The following is a 20,940-nucleotide window of genomic DNA, read 5'->3' as shown; positions in this document are numbered from 1 at the left end:
TTGGTTACCTATTTTAGAGGGTCCTCGTGGATCCCTTTTCCACATGTCGTTCTCTAATTGACCGGTCATATATGGTATAAACCAAATCTTTTTTCCTTTTGCCAATAGGTAGGAAGGGGAGAGCAGTAAATGAGTATCACAAGATTTCAATAACTTATGACCTATATACAGGCTAGCAATAGTCGTTCACAAAGAACATAAACGGCTATAAGTCCTTGGTATATATACTAGCAATTGGGCTTTGTACATCCACAAGCGGCTCTAGCAAATTCCACAAGCCTCTCACTCTTACTGTTAAGGAGACGGAGTGTCCTAAACATTTGTGATCACTGGAATCATCAACAATCATTGGCCTGCTGCAGCTCCAGTATAATGCCAACCTGGCAGGAAGTTAGTTGGTTAGTTTAGTTATAATCTCCCAGCCGTGCACCAACTAACCATCCGATCCCATGCAAAACACCCCACACAGTCCCTTAAATACGACTCATGCCAAACTGCCAACAAAACTAAATGCTGTCTTGTCAACTTAGTTGGAAAATTAGAATTTTATGATCAATATTATAAGCGTATAAAGTTCCAATTATGTCAATAAAATGAAGGGGGGAAAAAAAGGTTCTTGTGAGTGCCAGCTAAGTTGGCTAAGCAAAAAGGCCAAACTTTTGATTTATTTGGGTTGCTTTGCTTGCTGCAGATTATGGCATATCTGTTGATATCGTCAACAATTCCGTTGACAAACAGAATGAGATAAGTACAAATCGACATATTCACAGAGTCTTCAGCATCCACCATTAGCATGGCCTTCCTAGCTTTCGTTACTCTTGCCTCATCGGCTCTCATTTCCGGTTACATCTGATAAATTGAAAATGGCCGCATTTGTTTTTATGGGACTCAGGCCAGATCGACAAAAGAACAGACATCATATCATAAGACACCATTTACTCACAAACAACATATGTCAACCTGCTTTTATTTTTTTGGTTTCCTTGGGTGGCTGAAGCTTGGAGGAGGAGCTGAATATGTCAACTCAACACATCATGTGCTTACCAATGTGTTTGGTTGGTGGTGCCACGCTGTACTTCCCCTATACTATATATATTGCAAGGTAGACCACCATAAATAAAACACTGGCTATCAACATATATAAAAAGAAAGAAGAAAAATATTGTTTCTATTGACTTTCTATCGAAACAGAGTTTGTTGTTAAATGTCGCATTGTAGCCTATTCATTTGTCGCATTGTAGTTTGTTCTATAGACACACTATTCATAGTCGTTCACAGACACATAAGCGGCTATAAGTCTTTAGTGCGCACCCAAACAATCGCGGTTCGTACATCCACAAAAGACTAGCAAATTCCACATGCCTCCTCTCAATGATGAGGGGACGGACTGTCATAAACATTTGTGATCAGTGGAATAATCTACAATCATTGGCCTGCAGCTCCAATCAAATGCCAAGCTGTCAGGAAGTTAGTTAGTTAGTTACAATCGCTCAACAGTGCACCAATTAACTATCGGATCCTATGCAAAATACCCCACAATCCCTTAAATACGACTCACCGAATCATTGTTTGCCACGTTGAACCTAATTGCAATGTGCTCCAATCACTCACGCGGCCAATGGTTCGGTTCACTCTGGCGTGAGCGCGCGCAGTGAAACCTACACGGCACGCGAAACTGCCAACAAAACCAAACGCAGACTTGTCACTTTGATTTCGCTCCCATTTCCCCAACCCTGTCTTTGTCCTCCCAAAACTCCCCCAAACTCAATTCAAAACCTTCCCTTCTTCCAAATTCCAAATCCAATTCATTCCTAGCAGAACACAAAGAAAAAACGATCATGACAGGTCAAAACGGCACGTCGCCCAAACATCCAGAGCACGCAGGATCCCCGCCACCGCCAGTGGTGCCCACGGCTCCACCGGCTGCTGATGTGGAGAACCAGACTCCGGGCCATGCTCAGACTACGGGCACGGGGTTCGGAGTGGCGGGGATCCTGCGGCGATGGAAGAGAGAGGACTTGGTGAGAAGAGGCTCTCTGGCTCTGAGGGGACTGTCTCTGGTCTTCTCTCTGCTGGCCTTCATCATCATGGCCAGCAACAAGCACGGCGATTGGAAAGACTTCGATAAATATGAAGAATACAGGTAATAATTCCTCAATTCATTTCATAATTTGGTGTTTATTTGAATTGTGTGCAATCGGAATTAATATTTTATATCTATATTTGTAGGTATGTCCTGGCAATAGCGATTCTGTCGACGCTGTACACCGGTGTGCAAGCAGCGCGACATGTCCACCAACTCTCCACCGGCAGAGAATTGTTTCAGCGCCGGACGTCGGCCTTAGCCGACTTCATCGGCGATCAGGTAAATTAATTAATTTTGTTTTAAATTTTTGATCTTTTTCTTTTTCTTGGTAAAATGTATTTAGAATATCAACTTATTTGGGAAATTATAATTTTCTGATGAATACGCGTAAATTTCCAATTATGGCAATAAATAAAAAAAGGAAGCTTCTTGTAGTATAGAAGCTTTGGATGACGAAATTGGTAAAAGGGCCTTATATGAGTGGCAGCTAAGCAAAAAGGCCAAACTTTGAATTGTGGATTGATTTGCTTGCTTGCTTGCTGCAGATTATGGCATATCTATTGATATCATCATCGTCGTCGGCAATTCCGTTGACAAACAGAATGAGAGAAGCGCAAGACAACATATTTACAGACTCTTCAGCATCCGCGATTAGCATGGCCTTCCTCGCTTTCGTTACTCTTGCCTTATCGGCTCTCATTTCCGGTTACAAACTGTCATCCCAGTCTTACATCTGATAGATTGATATTAAGGGCAATAATTCTTCCATGTTGCAGGATTTTGTTTTCATTTATTTATTTATTTTTGTGTGTGATATAGTTTCATTTATCAGCTAGCTGCGGAAATGTCCTGTAATTAGGCGTGTGTGTGTACACAGCCCCATATGTAATTCTTGGTTTGGTTTTGAAGGAAGGCATTAGGCTATTGTGCATAAGATAATGAGATGTATCTTGTTTCACACATGAATAGATACTTTTCTTCTCTCCAATAAGAAAGTTTTAGAAAGAGATTATGCCTTTCTCTTTTTATTATCAAAAGACTTTTTGCTGTTGTGAGCTGTTTTATTTGACAGTTTTTTGTTTTTTTGGGGATAAATCGTGGATGGGGTTCGAACTTTAGATTTCTTCCAATTGGAAACTGATCAACTAAAGAAATAAGGTCAAATACAATGAATCTGGTTTTTCAATCTGTTAAGAAATTTGACATGGTTAGGATATATCTGATGTTTTTAATTATGTTGAACAAACACAGAGAGTTTCTTTAGTAACAAGATAACAACATAGAAATGGTGATGAATTGTTTGGCATAGAGAGCTAAAGTTGGCCAAGTCACTCTACAGTTCAGAGTGAGGTTGAAAGATTTGGGTTGTCTCCATGTGTTTAAAAAAATTGGAAGAGTCAGAAGCATTGCAAGGCTTTATTTTTGCTTCTTCTTTATGTCAAGTACTCTGGAAAAGCCATTTGGGAAAAGTAAAAAGTTGGAATTACATACTTGAGCAATCTCAAGTGTTAATCACCTGCTGTGCCATGGAAAAGCCAACAGGAAGGGGGGGTTGTGACAGAATGAGGAACCTATTAGCTTAGCAGAAAAAAAATTCAAGCAACCCTTTATTCAATCAACCTGTTATTTTCTGTTCTTCCTAGAATAATTATAACATGGAACAAAAAGAATGAGGCATTATCCTCAAACAAATAAACAAATGCAACACACGCCAGTCTTTACATAATTAACCCTTAGAGAACTACTTCCTCAGGAACTATACATTAAAAAGAAAACCTAAAGTCTAATTAAATCTTGTCGTCTTGGTTTGACTTCTAAACACAAAATGTGTAACATTTGATTCTGATTTGCACGTTCGCTTTTAGAACTCTGGAAATCCATAACTTCCTTCACTCTGTAACATTTTGAGGGTATAGGGTGACTGCCTTTCTGTTGTTGGCTGCCTTGTATTCTGAAGAGAGCTGAGGTAGCTCAAGTTCGAATGATTAGGCAAGGCTAAGGGCCTCACAGCCATGGACACATTGCTGTTGTTGTTGCTGCCATTATCAGAAGCAGGTCTATTTGCATTGCTATAACTGCCGCTGCCGCGCGCTGCAGGAACATCATGGTTGTGTTTCCCTTCATATGTGGTGATCACAGCCCTTGTATCATGTGAAGCTCGCTCCACATGTTTCCTCACCGGACAACCTACGGATGTGCATTTGTAGTAGCTCCTACAGATTGGAAAAACAATTGATTAGGTTAATCAGAAAAGTTCAAAAAGTGTTTGCTAGTTATTAAACTCAAAAACCCAAGAAAGCTAAACAAATTTATAGGATGGTTACCTTGGATTTGGATTTCCCTTCACTACTTTCTGTCCATATTTCCTCCATCTATACCCATCATCCAGAATATCTATTTCACTTGTTGTCTGCACTACAATTCTTGGCTCTTTTACAATTCTACTTCCAGCAGCTGAAAAGGGCTGATCGTTTGCATTTTCTCCCTTCCTGCAAAATATGAAAAAAGTACATTTAATCATCTGCAGTTTTGGCTATAACATATACACAATTCACAATCGAAATCACAAGTCTTTGCACTTACCATCTTTTGGCCTCAGGCTCATTTTCATCTTCAGCTCCTCCTGAATTACTTATTGGTGAGTTTTGTTCAAACTCATCCTCTCCAATTGAGGCTGAAGAGTCCTCCTGCATCGTGACAGATTCGATTTTCGGATTGGATATTGTTGGCACAGATTGATCAGAAATGCCATATGTAGAACCCTGAATTGACTGAGAGGTTGATCTTCTTGTAGACTGAGGCTTGGGATGGTTGTGACTTCCCTTGTATACAATTTGAGTGATATGTCCATCCAACGATCTCTCAACCTTTTTCTTTGTTGGGCAATTCGGATACGTGCACTTGTAATAACTCCGCGGATTTTCGCTGCCCTTCACTTGTTTCTGCCCATATTTCCTCCAATTGAACCCATCATCTGATTTTTGTTCTCTGACAAATTGAGACGATTGAGTGGAATGTATTGAATCAGGCTTAGGGGCCCCACTAGGTCCATTGCTCTGCATATTTGTTTGGTTTGTGCCAATCTCTGGGAAGATGATCTGTAGTGGCTCAAATTCAGACTTAACTCCTGTCTTCTCTGTTAAAGATTCAGCTTGCCTTGAGATTCTGTTGAAATCCCATGGTTTCTGTTCTGTTTTCAACGATTCTTCCTGTTCACATAAGAATGATTAAGTCTCAGAACAATTACAAAAAATAAGGCTTCCAACTGCACAACTAACTTGTAAAGATAACAGAATGAAGAGAATTAATTTAGTCTTACCACTGAAGCCATGTTTGAAGAAGCTTGAATGTTGAAGGATGAGGATGATGTTGCAGCAGGCCTTGTTTCTGGTTGGAAAGAGAAATCAGAGAACATTTTCTGTTCCCTCTCCATTCCTTGCTGGGTTTCTTTAGAATTACTCATCCAGTCAAAGATTTGACTTGAGAAAGCTCCACTTGTTGGAGATTGAAGAGTCTGGAGAACAAACATAACACAACACAAAAAAACCCATCAGTAAACAACAAAAAAAGAACAAAAGAACCCAACAACATAATAAGTTCATGACTTACATTAGAGGAAGATAGGAACATGGGTGAGCTGAAAAAATCAGTTGGGCTAAAAGCTGGTGTGGAAGCTAAGTATGAAGAAGGGGAAACAGGAGGAGGAGACATAGGCAGAGAAGGGGGCTGAAGTGACTTGAATTTTGGGATTTCATTCCCATTTCTGTCCATTAAAAGGTCTGAAGAATAGCCTGAAAGTCCCCAATTAGTTCTTTCCTGGTCAATATTGCTGTCCATGTTGTTCATGTTACTTGTGAGGAGGTGAGTGAAAGAGGAAGTCATGGCTTTTGATTTTGAATGGAGGAAAATGAGAAGATGAAGAGAGAATAATTTATAGAACAATTTAAAGTGTTGAATGACAGAGACAAATGTAAGAGAGAGAGGCACAGCGATGAGGAGGAAGCAGACAGAAGACGAGGGCTTTGGTGTGTTGTGAGGGTCTCCACGCTCTTTCTGAGAAGCTAAAAAGATGTTTGACCGTGGAAAATGAAATTTTTTTCTAGTCAAAGCTTGTGGGTTTGACTTTGACTGCCCTGTGCCCACGTAAGTGGCGGCTCATTTTGCAGAAGCTCTGTAGTTGGAAGAGGCAGCTGGGATCTTCGTCAATGTGATAATTGATACATTAAATTAAATAAATAGTATTTCTGGTTTTTGTTTTTTTAATCAGAAATTTGAAGCATTGTAATTATTTGCACATTATGATTTTCTGCTTGCAACGTCTGAAACTTCAAATGAATTTGAGACAACTTTTTTTTTCGGTTTTTTATTTATGAATTATAGCTACAGAAATGTCATGTGCTAAATAAAGCCGCATTCCATTCCCATGCTTCCACATACGCCAACATGGAGATTTTATATTGTCTTTGTTGGTTTATTTTATTATTTTTTTCAATTTTCTTTGCTAATTGACAATGAGATGTCACCAAATTAGATTTTGGTTCTTGCTTGATATAAGGGAGAATATAATGGATTTGAATCTGGACAAAACCCTCCTAAGTTACTGAATTTGGGTTCTTCTGATGAAAACATATAATATTATAAATAAATAAAGTTATGATGAATGGTTGTAATCTAATGATTGGGTTAAGCAATTAATATATCATAATAGACAAATCTATACATAAAAAAGCTACAAAATTATGCAAAAATATAAAATTTAGGATCATAACTGACCATACAGCTTTTTTAAAAATCGAGTTTATCAATCACCACACAATAACTCACAGTATAAAAGGTATAAATACCCTAACCATAATTTAGAGGGTCTCCAGCATATATGAAGTCACTATTCATCTCTTTTTTTTTCTTTTTTCTTTTTTTTTATTTTATAAAAAATTAATGGTTGTAGTTATATGGAGTATGAACTTGCCTTTCAATTTAAGCGATCCACGCCAAGAGAAAAGAGAAATATGGAATACTGAATGGTGTATGCAGAGAGCGAGGGACAATTGTCGATGGTAAAGGAGTAGGGGAAGGATGATATATGATTATTTTTAGTTAAAGTGAATTGACAGAAATGCCCTTAAATTTAACGGAAACTTTAACGGTGTGTTTGGGTGAGGAAATTTAAAAATACAAAGGATTTCATAAATGACGGAATTTAAAATGACGGAAATTAATGTTCTAGAATTTGTAAAGTTTCTTGTTTGGGTGACGGATTTAAAACACGGAATTTAACCTTTATTTGTAAAGTTATCTTTTTAAAAACTCAATCTCTCTTGGGATTTTAGAAATGACGACTTTTAGATGGAATTTAAAGTTGGGATTTATGATCTCCAAATTTCATGTTTTTTCCCACGCGGAATTTCTAAATTTCTATGTTTTTTTATCCAAACACGGGAATTGGTTCATGTCAATTTAGAAATTCCGACTTTTGTCAAAATCCCAAGTTTATTTCCCTCATCCAAACGCACCATAATGGAGTTAGACATAAGTGGTGGATTGCAACACTTTACAGAGTCTAGGTGGTAAAAATTAAAAATTAGAAGTTCAGGTAGTAATGGTGCACATGCCTAATAGTTTAGGTAGTATTTATGCAAATTCTATCATTTTTAAAATAAACATCTCACAAGTGAGAGAGAGAAAGAGGGTTAAGCATATGTGGGTAATGCGCATTTGGTTAGGAGAGTGAGTCCTCGCTTTTGCAGTCAAGTTCGCCCTTCCTATAGATTAGAGTAATTTACTTGTATTTTAAAAAATAAATTTTAAAAATTACCCACTAGTGTAGTGGTTTGGAGCAATTGCACTCCCAGGAAAGGAACCTAGCATCCGTGTGATTTGTGTGAGGTTAGTATGTTATCGTCCCTCTCAATAGGAAAGGTACTCAAAAAAATATTATTTATATATATATAACTTAGTTCCGTACAGAAATAGCATTAATTGGAGTATTTTAAACAAAAAGGTTCTGTAGTGTAGTGGTTAGCACTCTGGACTTTGAATCCAGCGACCTGGGTTCGACTCCCGGCAGGACCTTTTTTAGTTTTGTTTTTGTGGTTTGGACAGCCGTTCTGTGTTTTTTTTTGCTTTCGACAGTAAAATGGTTCATACGATTAAATGGAGATGTAGAATTGTGCCAAACATATTGATCAGAACGGCTTCATTTTAATGGGACTCAGATGATTTTGGACTGTTCGTAAATAAAACCCACCCTTCCTTTTTCATTCGAGAAATTATATAAGTAACAAATGTTTTCCAAATATATGTTAAAAATTACATAACAAATCCCCTGTTTCTCAAAGTTTCAAGAGAGAAGAAAAAAACACTAGACATCCTCATGCCAAGAACTTGGCCTTCTTCACAATGTGGAGCTTTAAAAAGCCTGAGCATCTCAACCTGAAGGATTGTGGGAAAAACTCATTGGTCATTGACTCTCATTGCATTTGCATGATGTCTTCCAACTGTATTTTCCAACACTGAGGGTCGAGTTCAGCCTGTCAATCATACAAACTGAAGTCAATATGATAATCAAGTATACTAACAAGCAACCATTTTCAATTTTAATGTCTACATTAAGCTTGAAATTAAAAGCTTACTCGGAAGAACTTGTCTCTCCACTGAAACACGCAACCACGCGCTTCTAAATGTTCGAAAAGAGCATGCGGTAGCAGTGTCTTGAAGGTTGCCTGGAGCTTTACTTTTGTTAGCCCCCTGCAGGCTAATAAAGCAGCTGCCAGCCCACTAGGGCTCAAGCCTTTCAAGTGTAAGATGGTTAAGCTCTGTAGGCAACTGATACTGGCTAAGGATAACAGCCCCACATCTGTAACAGAGCTATATGACAAATTAATCTGCAAGAAAGTATGAATGGACTGGTCAAATGAAACTGTCGTTCTCCGGTGAACTGTTTGGCTCCAGAAAAAGCAAGAAATGAGAAAACGTACCTGTCTAAGGTTCTGAGAAAAGTGAGCAAGCGGAATCATCCCGGCATCATCAATGCTGGAACACTTTTTTATGTCCAGCTTGGCCAGCTGCTTGCATCCCACAGCAATTGCTGCTAGACCCAAAGATGTGATAAGAGGACATCCTCGACTTTCAATGGTGTTCAAGCTTGAGCATTTTGACAATGAGATTAATGAACTATCAGTAATGTCTTTACAGTAGGCTATATTAATCATCTCGAGTCCAGGACAACCACTTGCAACAGCTGAAATGCCTGAATCTGAAATTCCTGTGCACCTGAACAAAACAACCGCATTCAGATTAATTCCTTCTTGTATCAGTCTCTGAATATTTTTTTACACAAACATGTATTTGGGCAAACACCTGGAAGAGGTTGTAGACAAGATGGGATTTGTTTCCTATATATATGATTTATGTAGGCTTTTGAAGACACAGCCTTTTTAGATAATAATATTGAAAGAGAGAGTTCTATTCTATTTTCTTTGTTTTAGCATGCTTTAGAATCAACAAGACCTTCGATTAAGCACTAGGCATTTTCTCTAGCAGATTGTATATCTCTTGTTGCTCTTGCTTGACCTACGCATTACCTTGCATCATAAACATTCAGGGATCAAGAATTACAAACCTGTATAGATCGAGCTCTACAAGCTTCGAGCAGCACATTCCAATGTTTGCAACTCCCTCATCAGTAATGTTCAGGCAAATTCCTAGTTTTAAGCTGGAGAGATTGGAACATCTACAGATGGACTTCAGACCTGCAAATAGAAGGAACATAACTACATAAGTATGGAAATTACAGTAGCGCTTAAAGAATTACACTAAGGTTAAGTAAGGTAAAAACCTTCATCATCAACTTCATTATCTGTTATGTCAATCTCCTCAAGAAATTGGCATCTCTGTCCAATGAGGACAAATGCTTCTCTAGGAACCAGGGTACATGACTCCATCCTAAGAGAAGTGAGTGCGGTGCATGAATTTGTAATGTGGTCAATAGAAGCATAAGTTATCTTTCGGCAACATGTGATGTCCAGCTTCCGCAGATCCTTGTGTTTTGTCAGAAGGGAGGACAGGCTCTCATCAGTCACCTCTGCACATTTACTTAAGCTCAGCTCCCTTAACGACGCACACCAGTTTCCGATGGCTTTTAGTCCAGCATAGGTAACCGGGCAATCATCTAACTTGATTGACTGCAACATTGGAAGCTTTTTCAAACTATCGGCAAGAGCAAGAGTCACCTGACCACCAGTGCCACCATAGTGCAAATTGTGAGCTAAGAAATTACAACATAGCTATTACAAAAACACTAAGAAAGTCAGGACTTACAGGAGAGCCATGTGACAATATGGTTTGCTCTAGAAAGCCGCCGCTGCCACTGCCGCTAGTTAGAGAGGACAACCCAACGTGAGTAATGTTCTGACAACTTGATATGTCAAGTTTCTGTCAAAAGTAAAACAAGTGCAGATGTCAAAATTTGTAGAAGCAGAAATGCACTCTGACAAGTAACAAGCAAGAAGTACAAAGTCTAAAGGCTGTTGGTCCTCTTTTTTTCCAGCCTTGGGGCTAAACATGTCTATACCAACTAGCATCAAATTAATTTTGTCCAAACCAAATCATTTCGTGTAATCATAGAAGAGATATTAAAAGTCGAAGGTTTTAACTTTTTAGTAGCACATATGACAACCACAATATAATTATACACATGTTATGTTATTAATACAAGATGCCTAAGACAACAACAGGGGCATCTGAAACCGAACCAGCTAAGAATAACTACCTTAAGCGACTTGCACCCATGTTTGAGGCCTGAAAGGCTGTCATCATCGATACCAAAGCATCCTTCTAGAACCAAATCTTCAAGATATTGTAACTTGAAGATCGATGGTAAGCATTTGTCTGTGATCTGCAAATCAAGAGAGACAAATCATTATGAAGCCACTCAAAATCAAAGCATACTTACCGATCATCTTGACACACAATGAGACTTGACGATTGGAAAAGAAAATTAAAGTTGACCAAGACAAAGATCCAGTCTTTGGGATAACATAACACAAAAGCAGAGTGCTTTTCAAAGCAAAACAAGATTAAAGCGAACAAAAACAACAATTACCATTCAGGGTATAAAGTTAACAACAAAAACACGACCTAGATCAGTATAAACACGAATTAAATGAATGAAAACAAGAATTTACCTTTCAGGGTATAAAGCTAACACTAAAAACATGAATTAAATCAACAAAAAACAAGCACTTACCGGCAAGTAAGAGAGATCCAAACTTCGAATATCTTTACACTTGACAGCAAGCAATCCCACCCCCAAGTCACCAACACCAGGACACCATTTCAAGCTAATCAATCTCAGCTTCCTACACCCAACTGCTATACACCCAACACCCATATCTGTGATCTGCTTACATCTCCCCAACCAAAGGTTCTCCAAGTTCTTTGCTTCAGCCAAAGCCGCAACCGCAGAGTCTCTGAGCTCAGTGGCGTTTGACAAGTTGATCTCCACCAGATTCTTGCAATTCACGGCCAAACTCAGCAACCCAGTTCCTGAAAAGCAATTGGACCCTGAAAGATCGATTGACCGGAGGCTAGACATGCACGCATTTGAGATGGTGGTGAGAGAAGTGTCTGTGATTCGAGGGCAGAGCGTGAGATCGATGTGGGAGACATATGGGTATCGGTTAAGGACTTGGGGGATGTGCTCTGAGCGTAAAGGCTTGAGCTTCTTGCGGTGCTTGGCTTCTATGGCGTAGAAGGACTTGCAGGCTAAAGAGAAAGCCTTTTTGTCAATTGGGTTTTGGTTAAGAAAGTCTAGGATTATGAATATGATTTCCTCTGAGAGAAAATGGAACAGATGGTTGTTGTTGTTGTTCATGTTGCTGTTGAATGTTACAATGGTTCTTTGCCTCTTCATGGTTTTGGAGGTGTCTGAAACTTTTTGGGATTTGGATGAGAAAATGAGAGTTGAAGAGGTTGGATTTTTTTTATAGGAGAAGATGGTTTTTGAGGCTTTGAAGTAACCGTTGGCAGAAAATCTGGTTTTCGGTTTGGGTAAGTTGGGTAGCTGAGGAGAGGGAGTGAAGATGAAGAAGAACTGAATGACTCTAATGGCCTTGTGCTCTGGTTCATTATAGCTCTTTCTATTCTTGTTTGTTTCCTTTGAAAGGACTATTTTACCCTTCATCCCAATTGGCTATAGTATAATGGTATTTACCAGATGACCCAAATATCAAGAATCCAATGAAATAGACTTCTCTTTTTTGGGTATAGAAGTCGTAGGGAGGATGATAGTTCTACAATGAGGAGCTAAAGCATGGAATAGATTAGAGAATTTGTATTCATATATTTTTCCTAGAATTGCAATGACTTGGTGTTTTATAATGAGATCTTTCTACGACCAGAATTCCTATTTAGGTCTTTATATTCTAGAAAATGAAGTAATGATGAATTGTATTCTTGTTTAGTACGAGCTCGTACAAAAAATACACTTGAGTGTTTGAAAATAAGATTTGAGAATTGAAAACATAAAGTTTTATATTCTTATTGTGAGTGAATGAGAGTGTAAATAATACATCATTGAAATTATAATTGAAATAACATTTAAGCTAAATGCTTCAATTTTTATTACTTTTTCTTCCATAAGATTTAAACAAACAAGTTTTCAACAAAAGAAAAAAAAAAGTGAAGATTTCACCAAATGGTGATTGGCACTTGTGAATTTCTCCTTAGATATTTGATTGTAATGCACCCAAGCCAAAGATAATTAGATGAAAAAAATAAGAGAAGTGGTGAAATTTGGTAATATGGAAAAACAAGGAGTAGTTCGGTCATTTAGGATGTCAAAGGAGACTCCGTACGGTGAAGGACGGTCAAGGACGGGCGGTAATTAGGGAAGGTAGGCGGGGGTAGTTTAGGCATTAAAAAAGTCGTTTTCTTATCTCTGAAAGCAGCTTATTTGGTGGAGGACCTATGTGAGGAAGGACAGATTCAAGTGCAGACAGTACGAACAACCTGACAAAATAAATAAAATAAAAATGAAAAAAATATATAATAATAAAAATACGCAAATGGAAATAAAGATATTCGAGTAGATATTGCCGTACTTATATAGACTCATTTACGTAGTACTAGCCTTACTCAGATAAGAACGGTTGGAGAGAGAAAATTTTAAAAGTCAATTTTCCAAAAACAAAATAAATACTTTTTTTCTTTTCTTTTTCAGATATCGGTCTCAGGGAGGTCGTGACTCATGCAGGGTCTATGTGGGCTATTTGTGTTCCCAAAATGCCCCTACTGTTTCTTCGATATTACATTCATGCCCTTGAGCTAGTGCTTTCATTCTGGATTTGCAGATGATTTGCGGCTCATCTGCACTTCACATGTTGAACAAGATAATATCAGAATAATATTTTATTTTATTTTTCTTTCTGATATTATATTTTGCACAAAACTATGATATGATCTGAGGAAAGTATTTTGAGAAGACCTAACAAAAAAAGGCAGTAACCAGAGAAGAAGAATTTATGAATAAAGAAATAATATAGAATATTGTGTGCTTCAGATAAAATCTTATTGCGGGATGATTCCACTGAACCTAACCTACCCATGTGTTGGTTAAGCTGCCCAAAAGCATAAATTATTACATCAATTCATTTTTATTATTCTTTGCCTTTAGAAAATGAATTTTTCAAAAGGCACTTAAATGTTCCGATTTTCTTGGGTACACCTATGTGCTAGGTACGTAGACAATATCAACCGTTGGATGGGTTTTAAAAGCATTGAGTAAATATCATAACTTAATCTAGAAGATTTAGAGAAAGTAGAAGAGTGATTAAGAAGTTTTACGATTAATTTGTATGCAAAAAGAACCTAATATATTATTTATTCGAGAGTAAATATCCCAAAAATAATATAATAAATAAATAGAAGGGTTAAAAAGATGGAGAGAGGGCCGAATGCATAAATGAAAATGTACTTGGACGAATTCAAATGATTGTAGAATTTGAAATTGTACATTGTTCGTACATGAAATGATTGTCGTCAGAGACAAAATACTGGTTGACAATATTTTATAATCATTTTTAATCACTCCCCATTAGAACCATAATAATATTTATTTTTATGTTTATGCATTGCAATGTGTGGCATGGATGGCTGCAATCGAGTTGTCATTTAGGTATGCCTCTCTTTCTTACCAGACACAAATAAAGCTCTAACTTAACTTGTGAATTAAACAAATAAAACATTATTAATAATAATAATGAACTCCTCTAACACCAAATAAGCTCTTTTGTGCTGAATGATTTGAGTTTAAATTAATTTGCACTCTGCTAATTATACTTTTTATGATAGATTTTAACAATGATTTTGGTGGTGAAATGTTCAAAGGTCCGTTTCTTTTTTCTAACATTGAATATATAATATATATATATATATATGTGCAAAGTCCTAAGCTTCCGCAGATTTGATTAGTCATTTTTGCACCATTTGAATATGACCAAGTCACCACTTCCCCAACTACAATATTTGTCATGCAACCAAACCCACTTTCTATAATCTTTAACCTTTTGAAAATATAAAATAAAATAAAAACAGCCAGGTACCTTCTCCACCTCTTTACCTGTGATTGAGCCGAAGAGAGACTCAAAGTCACAATCCTATCCTTTTTTGGGTTTTAAGGGAAGCTAGATGGAATGAGAGAAAGTAAGAATTACAACGGGGAACAACATGCTTGATCCTGACTTAATAAATCACATAATAGAACGTCCTGAATAAAATCAAGGAGCACATCAAATCAAATAAAGTTGTCTATATTATGCATATCGAATCAAGCAAGTTAGTGTGCAACACCATTTGCTTTCCTATGAGTAAATTGGGTGGGGAAAAAAAAGAAAGGCCAAGAATCTATTTTTGAAGATGCTTTACATCTTTAACAATGATACCAGTGTTTGAATAATCATGTCCTACTCGCTTTACGGCTGCAACCACCACAGAAGAGTCTCTTTCAATATATATAGAACACACCCACACACACCAACATAGAGGTGGAGCTAAAATCTCCTCATAATTAAATGTTTCGCGGGTTGGAAAACAGTTGAAGCAAACACCGAATAAAAACAACTAGAGCGAACAATATTATTACGTACGAATTAAGTTAGTATCAATCGTCACACAAATGCCTGATTAATTGTCAACCGTTGAATTGTATGGCATTGATAACGCCAGTGCTCAATCTATATCTTTTTAGGGTCATGCTAGGGAAACCAACTTGGGATACCAACTCTCTAATAGAGCGTGGGATCCATTATTAGAGAGTTGGTACACAAGTTAGTCTCCCTAGCATTTTTCATCTTTTTATTACATGATGAGAAAACTTTCGGCTAAGACTTGTCACAGTACCTTCCAGTACTTTTTTGGCCTATACAGATAGATACGAATAATTGTACAAAGGTGAGGTACATGACTCACTCATGAGTCATGAGAGAGAGTTGGTGAGAACTTGTACGCAATGTCATAGGCCGCCACGTGATTGAATTGTCTTGGCAGTTTCGTTTTTGTAATTTGCCGTCATTTTCACAGTCAATTCGTTGAACAATTTCATTTCGAAAAAGTTAAACTTTTCCTTATGTTCCGTAAATGACGCAGATTAGAGATAATTTTTTATAATTTCATCTAGATTCTAGAACATGACTGAAACATGCAGGTAAATTTTTATTTTTATTTTATTTTTAAAGAAAGTAAAAAGCTAAAGCATGGACATTCGTAAAAGTCTGCTTTCGAGTCCTCTCCTCGGATTGAATTGGGTTTTACTGCTTTGAAGATGAAGTTTCTAGATATACATAGTACGGCAACAAACCCTCTTTTAAGTCCATCAGCAGAGAATTACCATGTCATCATTTTAATGATTCTGTTTTTTTTCACTTTGGTTTGAACAACTTGCATTAATTCCATGTTCTCTTCTCTTGTTGCCCAAAACAAAACAAAACAAAACAAAACAAAACAAACCTACCGTCTCTCTCTCTTCAAATCTTCAGAAATTTCTTCCTTGAGAAAAAGTCATTGTACGGACAAATTTCCTGGATTCTTAAAATTTAACAAAAACCATCTTCTAGTAGGTGACCAAAGGGGAAATGGACTTTCGGGGGCTATAAGTAATAGGTCACTGGCCCAACGATAGGACATTAAAGTTGAGGGTTTTTGGTGTCAAAACTCAAACGTGGCGTTGCTGTACTTCCACGTGAACTTCAACACAAGTGAGAATTTGAGTATCCAAAATATCCTTTTTCAAAACCATACCATGTATAACAAAAGGTCATTTTACCATTTCCCTTCTCCATAAATCACAACTCTTTATTTTTATTTTTATTTTTCAGTTGAGAAAGATATTTTATTGAAAAAATATCATAAGATGTGTACAATGGATAACCAAAATAGTTAATTCACAACTCAAACATGTCAATCAGGAACAAAAGCATAAGATATTTGCGGATCACAGGGAAAAAAAGACTTGAATTTATTCACAATCAAAATAAATTTCATTGTGTGCATGGTTTTTATGGAAAAAAAAAAAAGTTTCTTATAAGAAAGATATATAAATTGAATCACTCACTAACAGAGAATGACTAGGCTAAGTACACGCTATAAAGATAATACAATGCTAAAATAATTTACATGGTCCGTAATTTAAATATTGGCAATGACATTTTGGTAATGTCACACCCTATTGGAAGAGAAAAAAACCTAGTACATATATATATATAATCAAATATACAGATGGAACATGGTGGTAAGGCCCAACAATGCGATTATGAAGATGTTGTAAAGCATTTAAGCCACGGAGGTAATTTCTCAAAATGAAGGAGGTGCTTTCGTATGCGGTGAAGGTGCAGGGTATAGAGTAGTGCAGCCAATGTTACCGCAGCAAACGACAGCAAATTCAACTTCCAAAAATCCTAAACAATAATGCAACACAACAACATGGGTTAATAACTTAATATAATTTTGAACCTGAAGATTCTGTAACCGAGAAATGTCACATGCATATATGATGCTCATGATGATGAGGATGATCTAGTGCATGTGGCCCATACTTTAGATAATCAGAATGTGCCTTGTCAAATATTTAGGAATCTTGGATTTTCAAACTATGGATTTATAAGGTTAAACTTGAACATGGGGAGACACTGACAAACATATGAACTGGACTATTTCGGTCTTTAGGTGCAAAACAAAAATTAGAAGAAATTGACAAAAATTATATTCAGATGACAAAAACTTACATGAAACAAATTCATGTATCGCATTTCTTTTTCATGTGACATGATACATGACAAGAGAGAACAGAAATTACATGAACCCGTGATAAACTAGTTTTTCTCCACTGAATTACGGGAAGTCATTAATTGTATATAATTACCTGTGGATTAGATATGATTATTCCCATGACATAACCCATCAAATCCATGCCAGACTGAAGGGAGTTTTGAACACCTCCCACTATACAACGATCGAATTCAGGAACTTGGTCCTGTTCAAAATGAAGATATGTTACATATATTGTAAGACATCAACCAAATGCTGAAAATACATTCATCACAAATCAAAGAAATCCCAAAAGAAGATTTATAACAAGATATCTTGTTCTGCTTACCTGCATTTGTTGGATTACGGCTAAATCAAACATCCACAATCCAAGCCGAGAAGTAGCCACTCCTGCCATCAACAAATATGCTGATAAAAGGCTATTATGGACCCAAATTGAAGCAACACATAGGAGGAGGAAGGTCCACTGCACATTCAAACCACAAACACCAGAAACTAATGTGAGGGTCCCAAAGTTCCCATGAAAAGGGATTGGCATTTGAAAAATGTCACTTGAAAAGGAATTTGATGTTCTAATGTATATGCTGAAGTTTTTTTTACCTGAGACCAGATAGACCAGAGCCCGGTTCTGAGTGTTAAAATATGAGATTGCAAGATAGGATAAACAATTGTAGCAGCAATTCCAATTGCAGCACTTATTCCACGAGCTATCCCGATAGCATATGCAGGTATGCCTTGCCATTCCAGGGTAGCTGTCATCAATGTCCCAAAGCTGGAAATAACAGATTAATTTGGTAAGAACAGTTAGAATATAAAGCCAAAGTCACAAGAAAAAAGAAGAAGTTAGGTTGTGACCTGAGGACAGTGAAATATAATAAAGCCAGAGCTACTCCAGGGAGTACAACATCTTGCCGCAAATACACTTTCCATGCAGCAACATAAGGGATCCTTGAGACCGCTTCTGTTATTCTCTTTATCCAGCTCTCTTCAGCCGGTTGTGAATCATTTTCATCATGAGAAAGCAAACTACTTCTTTCCTGATCAGAGGTAGATGTGCTCTCTTCCACATCAGTCCTTGAAAGTCTTGATATCTTCCTTTGGCTGCTTTCGCCTAAAGCCGGAATCCCATTATATACAGAGATGAAGAGCCAATATTCCAGCCAAATAGATATGGTGTTCCAGAGGACTAAAGTTAAAGCAGAAGCCTTTAGTGATACAAAGCTGATAATGAAGCCAGTTAGCACAGGAGCACATAGCTTGCAGAAGAGGTCAATACGCCTAAGGACTGAATTCATCTTGGTCAGTAGTACTTCTGGATCAGAATGGCATTCTGATATCACCACCACCCTGCAGAAAGAGCAGTTGAAACATATACATTGAAAGCAGAAAAATATAAATTGGACAAGGGTGGTAAGTGTGGATAAAAAATTAGCTTTCACAGAACAAAAAAGTACTTTTTTAAAGGATCATATGCTATTTCATTGTAATGAAAGTCTGTGAGTAATTAGACATCTATTTACCAGTCTCTTTCGACTAAGATGGTGCCAGCAAGAGTGGAAAGAACTCCAACAGCTCCTGAGATGTTGGTTAATATTACAAGCAAGACGAATGCAGTAAAACTTGTGAGCTTCAAATCTGAGTAGACCAGCAATGCCATTACGGTGCCTCCAGCAATCATAAAAGAGAGGTTCTGTGTTACCAACCAAAGCCGGAGAACCTGTCCATATTATATAGAGTTGTAAGATCATGTAACATAATTTTACAACTCTTATCTCTCTGTCTCTCTTTTCTTGTAAGTTTCATAAGTTAGCCTACCTTTACATACGGAAATCTATCCACCCAGTGTCCAATTAAGGGTCCGAAAAGTGCGGTAGAGGCTGATTCCACTGCACCATAGATAGCAGCAAAGAGTAGAGAATCTGGCCAAATGCTTATCATGTAAAGACCAACAGAGAATTCCCACATTCTGCAAAACAGGGAAAATTCAATGGAAATTAATACTCAAAACAAAACAAGGAGCCTTTTTCTTGTCTTCCTTGTACAAAGTTACAGGCGAGATTGATCATAACAATCAGAGTAATCAAATTAAATATCACATGGAGGAGGCACAATCACAAATAGAAGTCAAATTATAAGTGTCTTAAACAGATGATAGGTTGATCTATAGGGAACTTGTTACTTCCATGAGCACAATTTCTGTCCACAGATGTAGAAAAATAAGAAGAAGAATGTAATAATTTGACTTGGTTTCTGTAATTTAATTTTCTTATTTCTTCCTTGAAATCATTTCTTGTGATAGCACTAATTAGCATGTTCAAAATCTTCAACTTGGTTTCTGTAATTTAATTTACTGATTTTCCTAGTAGTTGCTGAAGTTTGAAACAACTTTCAGCAGCAAAGTATGAAGAAAAAAAATATTAATTTCAATGTATATGTACGCATCCTTTGACACAATGAAAACAACCCAAATTCTAGTTGGGGAAAAACCTCAAACAACACTAATAAACCACTAAGCTAAGTAGTGAGAGATGAGAAAAGCAGTGAACCTGGTACCCCATCTGGCCAAAAAGTGTCCAACGTATAAATATTTGATAAGATGAGAAGGAAGAGGATCATCTTGAGAATTGGAAGGCTCTTCTTGCACTTGGGCTTGAAGGGGCTCTCTCAGTGCCTGCTTCATTTCAGCTTCTCATCCTTATTGTAGCTTGTTTGAACAACAATGGCAGACTCTGATTTCAGTTTTTAAGGTGGTCAAGATACGAAGACGATTTCACAGGTGATGGTGATGCATCATGCATGATGATGAGCATTATGATGCCATCACATCATACCATAATTTCTCTCAAAATTTGAGATAATTATGATGATGATGATGTAGTAATTGGATCAGCATCTAGAAAATATCAAATAACAAACGTGTATATATACAAAACAGTGTGAATATTTGTTATTACGTGGTGCAAAACTGAAGGACTCTAGTTACTGATACAACAAAGACACTAATTACTCACTACGCTGTAAATCTCCAGCTGGTTTTTATCTGTTCAGAAGGAATATAAAATTGGGTGTCTATCCAGTGCGGCTCAGAAGCCCTATCTAAACCTGATATTATGCCACGGGACGCTGCCAACCTTTCTTCCCCACTTTTCCACCAATGAAAAAATCTAATTAGTAGAAGGATCGTAATTGTAGACCACGGTATGCCACGTGACGCTACCAACCTTGTCTTTCAAGTTATGTTTATTTTTCGAGGTTCGAAAACAACAAGAGAAGGAACCATTAGCATATGCTTTGCAATCTTTTGTCCAAGCAGCTTCAGAAGTCAAAGATGCAATGCTAGTTGATAAATACAAATGGACAAAGTTCAAAAACAAAGATTAAGAAAACAATCATAATTAATAATATATAAAAAAATGTTTATACTAACTCAGCAGTTATTGAAGTGTATTGGATGCTAAACCATAAATATAGACTTTTGAAAGCGTTTACCTAATACTTTAGTAATTTTGTGAGTAATTAGAGTCACAAGGTGC

The 20,940-nt window shown here is 37.1% G+C and overlaps 4 protein-coding genes and 1 non-coding gene across 5 annotated transcripts; 2 read left to right on the top strand and 3 right to left on the bottom strand.

The window, feature by feature from the left end:
* Positions 1-1,640: 1,640 nt before the first annotated feature.
* LOC110767258 (CASP-like protein 4B1) lies at positions 1,641-3,093 on the top strand. Its single transcript, XM_021970747.2, has 3 exons — positions 1,641-2,143; positions 2,230-2,365; positions 2,632-3,093. Exons 1-3 carry the CDS (start codon positions 1,839-1,841, stop codon positions 2,821-2,823), a joined length of 633 nt encoding a protein of 210 aa, XP_021826439.1. The 5' UTR covers positions 1,641-1,838; the 3' UTR covers positions 2,824-3,093.
* Positions 3,094-3,665: 572 nt separating this feature from the next.
* Positions 3,666-6,047, bottom strand: LOC110767257 (WRKY transcription factor WRKY24). Its single transcript, XM_021970745.2, has 5 exons — positions 5,696-6,047; positions 5,406-5,600; positions 4,670-5,295; positions 4,411-4,575; positions 3,666-4,299 (listed from the first exon to the last, which is right to left on the bottom strand). The coding sequence occupies exons 1-5, from the start codon at positions 5,966-5,968 to the stop codon at positions 3,948-3,950; spliced, it is 1,611 nt and encodes a 536-aa protein (XP_021826437.2). The 5' UTR covers positions 5,969-6,047; the 3' UTR covers positions 3,666-3,947.
* A 2,039-nt stretch (positions 6,048-8,086) lies between these two features.
* On the top strand, positions 8,087-8,158 carry TRNAQ-UUG (transfer RNA glutamine (anticodon UUG)). The gene has a single exon. It is a non-coding gene; the product is annotated as a tRNA-Gln (tRNA).
* A 161-nt stretch (positions 8,159-8,319) lies between these two features.
* On the bottom strand, positions 8,320-12,184 carry LOC110767256 (RNI-like superfamily protein). Its single transcript, XM_021970744.2, has 8 exons — positions 11,334-12,184; positions 10,857-10,982; positions 10,406-10,519; positions 9,924-10,317; positions 9,708-9,837; positions 9,064-9,358; positions 8,719-8,970; positions 8,320-8,616 (listed from the first exon to the last, which is right to left on the bottom strand). The coding sequence occupies exons 1-8, from the start codon at positions 11,997-11,999 to the stop codon at positions 8,557-8,559; spliced, it is 2,037 nt and encodes a 678-aa protein (XP_021826436.2). The 5' UTR covers positions 12,000-12,184; the 3' UTR covers positions 8,320-8,556.
* A 4,397-nt stretch (positions 12,185-16,581) lies between these two features.
* Positions 16,582-20,311, bottom strand: LOC110767259 (solute carrier family 40 member 2-like). The gene is made up of 8 exons (XM_021970748.2): positions 19,954-20,311; positions 19,223-19,373; positions 18,928-19,124; positions 18,263-18,754; positions 18,008-18,179; positions 17,736-17,873; positions 17,502-17,612; positions 16,582-17,037 (listed from the first exon to the last, which is right to left on the bottom strand). Exons 1-8 carry the CDS (start codon positions 20,085-20,087, stop codon positions 16,891-16,893), a joined length of 1,542 nt encoding a protein of 513 aa, XP_021826440.1. The 5' UTR covers positions 20,088-20,311; the 3' UTR covers positions 16,582-16,890.
* Positions 20,312-20,940: the final 629 nt, after the last annotated feature.

Source organism: Prunus avium, chromosome 6 (assembly GCF_965620075.1).
Source record: "Prunus avium chromosome 6, drPruAviu1.hap1.1, whole genome shotgun sequence".
Classification (NCBI taxonomy): domain Eukaryota; kingdom Viridiplantae; phylum Streptophyta; class Magnoliopsida; order Rosales; family Rosaceae; genus Prunus; species Prunus avium.
The sequence above is the reverse complement of the archived record's forward strand: the minus strand, read 5'-3'. Positions and strand labels throughout refer to the sequence as shown.

What these genes read in the sequence shown, in the direction of transcription:
- LOC110767258 (XM_021970747.2), top strand. Translation starts at nt 1,839, where the DNA reads ATGACAGGTCAAAACGGCACGTCGCCCAAACATCCAGAGCACGCAGGA. An exon ending in GATAAATATGAAGAATACAG is followed by an intron (nt 2,144 to 2,229) that starts GTAATAATTCCT and finishes CTATATTTGTAG; the next exon opens with GTATGTCCTGGCAATAGCGA. An exon ending in CCGACTTCATCGGCGATCAG is followed by an intron (nt 2,366 to 2,631) that starts GTAAATTAATTA and finishes TGCTTGCTGCAG; the next exon opens with ATTATGGCATATCTATTGAT.
- LOC110767257 (XM_021970745.2), bottom strand. Translation starts at nt 5,968, where the DNA reads ATGACTTCCTCTTTCACTCACCTCCTCACAAGTAACATGAACAACATG. An exon ending in TGTTCCTATCTTCCTCTAAT is followed by an intron (nt 5,601 to 5,695) that starts GTAAGTCATGAA and finishes TTTGTTCTCCAG; the next exon opens with ACTCTTCAATCTCCAACAAG. An exon ending in GAGCCTGAGGCCAAAAGATG is followed by an intron (nt 4,576 to 4,669) that starts GTAAGTGCAAAG and finishes CATATTTTGCAG; the next exon opens with GAAGGGAGAAAATGCAAACG.
- LOC110767256 (XM_021970744.2), bottom strand. Translation starts at nt 11,999, where the DNA reads ATGAAGAGGCAAAGAACCATTGTAACATTCAACAGCAACATGAACAAC. An exon ending in TTTCTCAGAACCTTAGACAG is followed by an intron (nt 8,971 to 9,063) that starts GTACGTTTTCTC and finishes ACTTTCTTGCAG; the next exon opens with ATTAATTTGTCATATAGCTC. An exon ending in GGAGAGACAAGTTCTTCCGA is followed by an intron (nt 8,617 to 8,718) that starts GTAAGCTTTTAA and finishes TATGATTGACAG; the next exon opens with GCTGAACTCGACCCTCAGTG.
- LOC110767259 (XM_021970748.2), bottom strand. Translation starts at nt 20,087, where the DNA reads ATGAAGCAGGCACTGAGAGAGCCCCTTCAAGCCCAAGTGCAAGAAGAG. An exon ending in ATCTTAGTCGAAAGAGACTG is followed by an intron (nt 18,755 to 18,927) that starts GTAAATAGATGT and finishes CTCTTTCTGCAG; the next exon opens with GGTGGTGGTGATATCAGAAT. An exon ending in CCGTAATCCAACAAATGCAG is followed by an intron (nt 17,613 to 17,735) that starts GTAAGCAGAACA and finishes CATTTTGAACAG; the next exon opens with GACCAAGTTCCTGAATTCGA.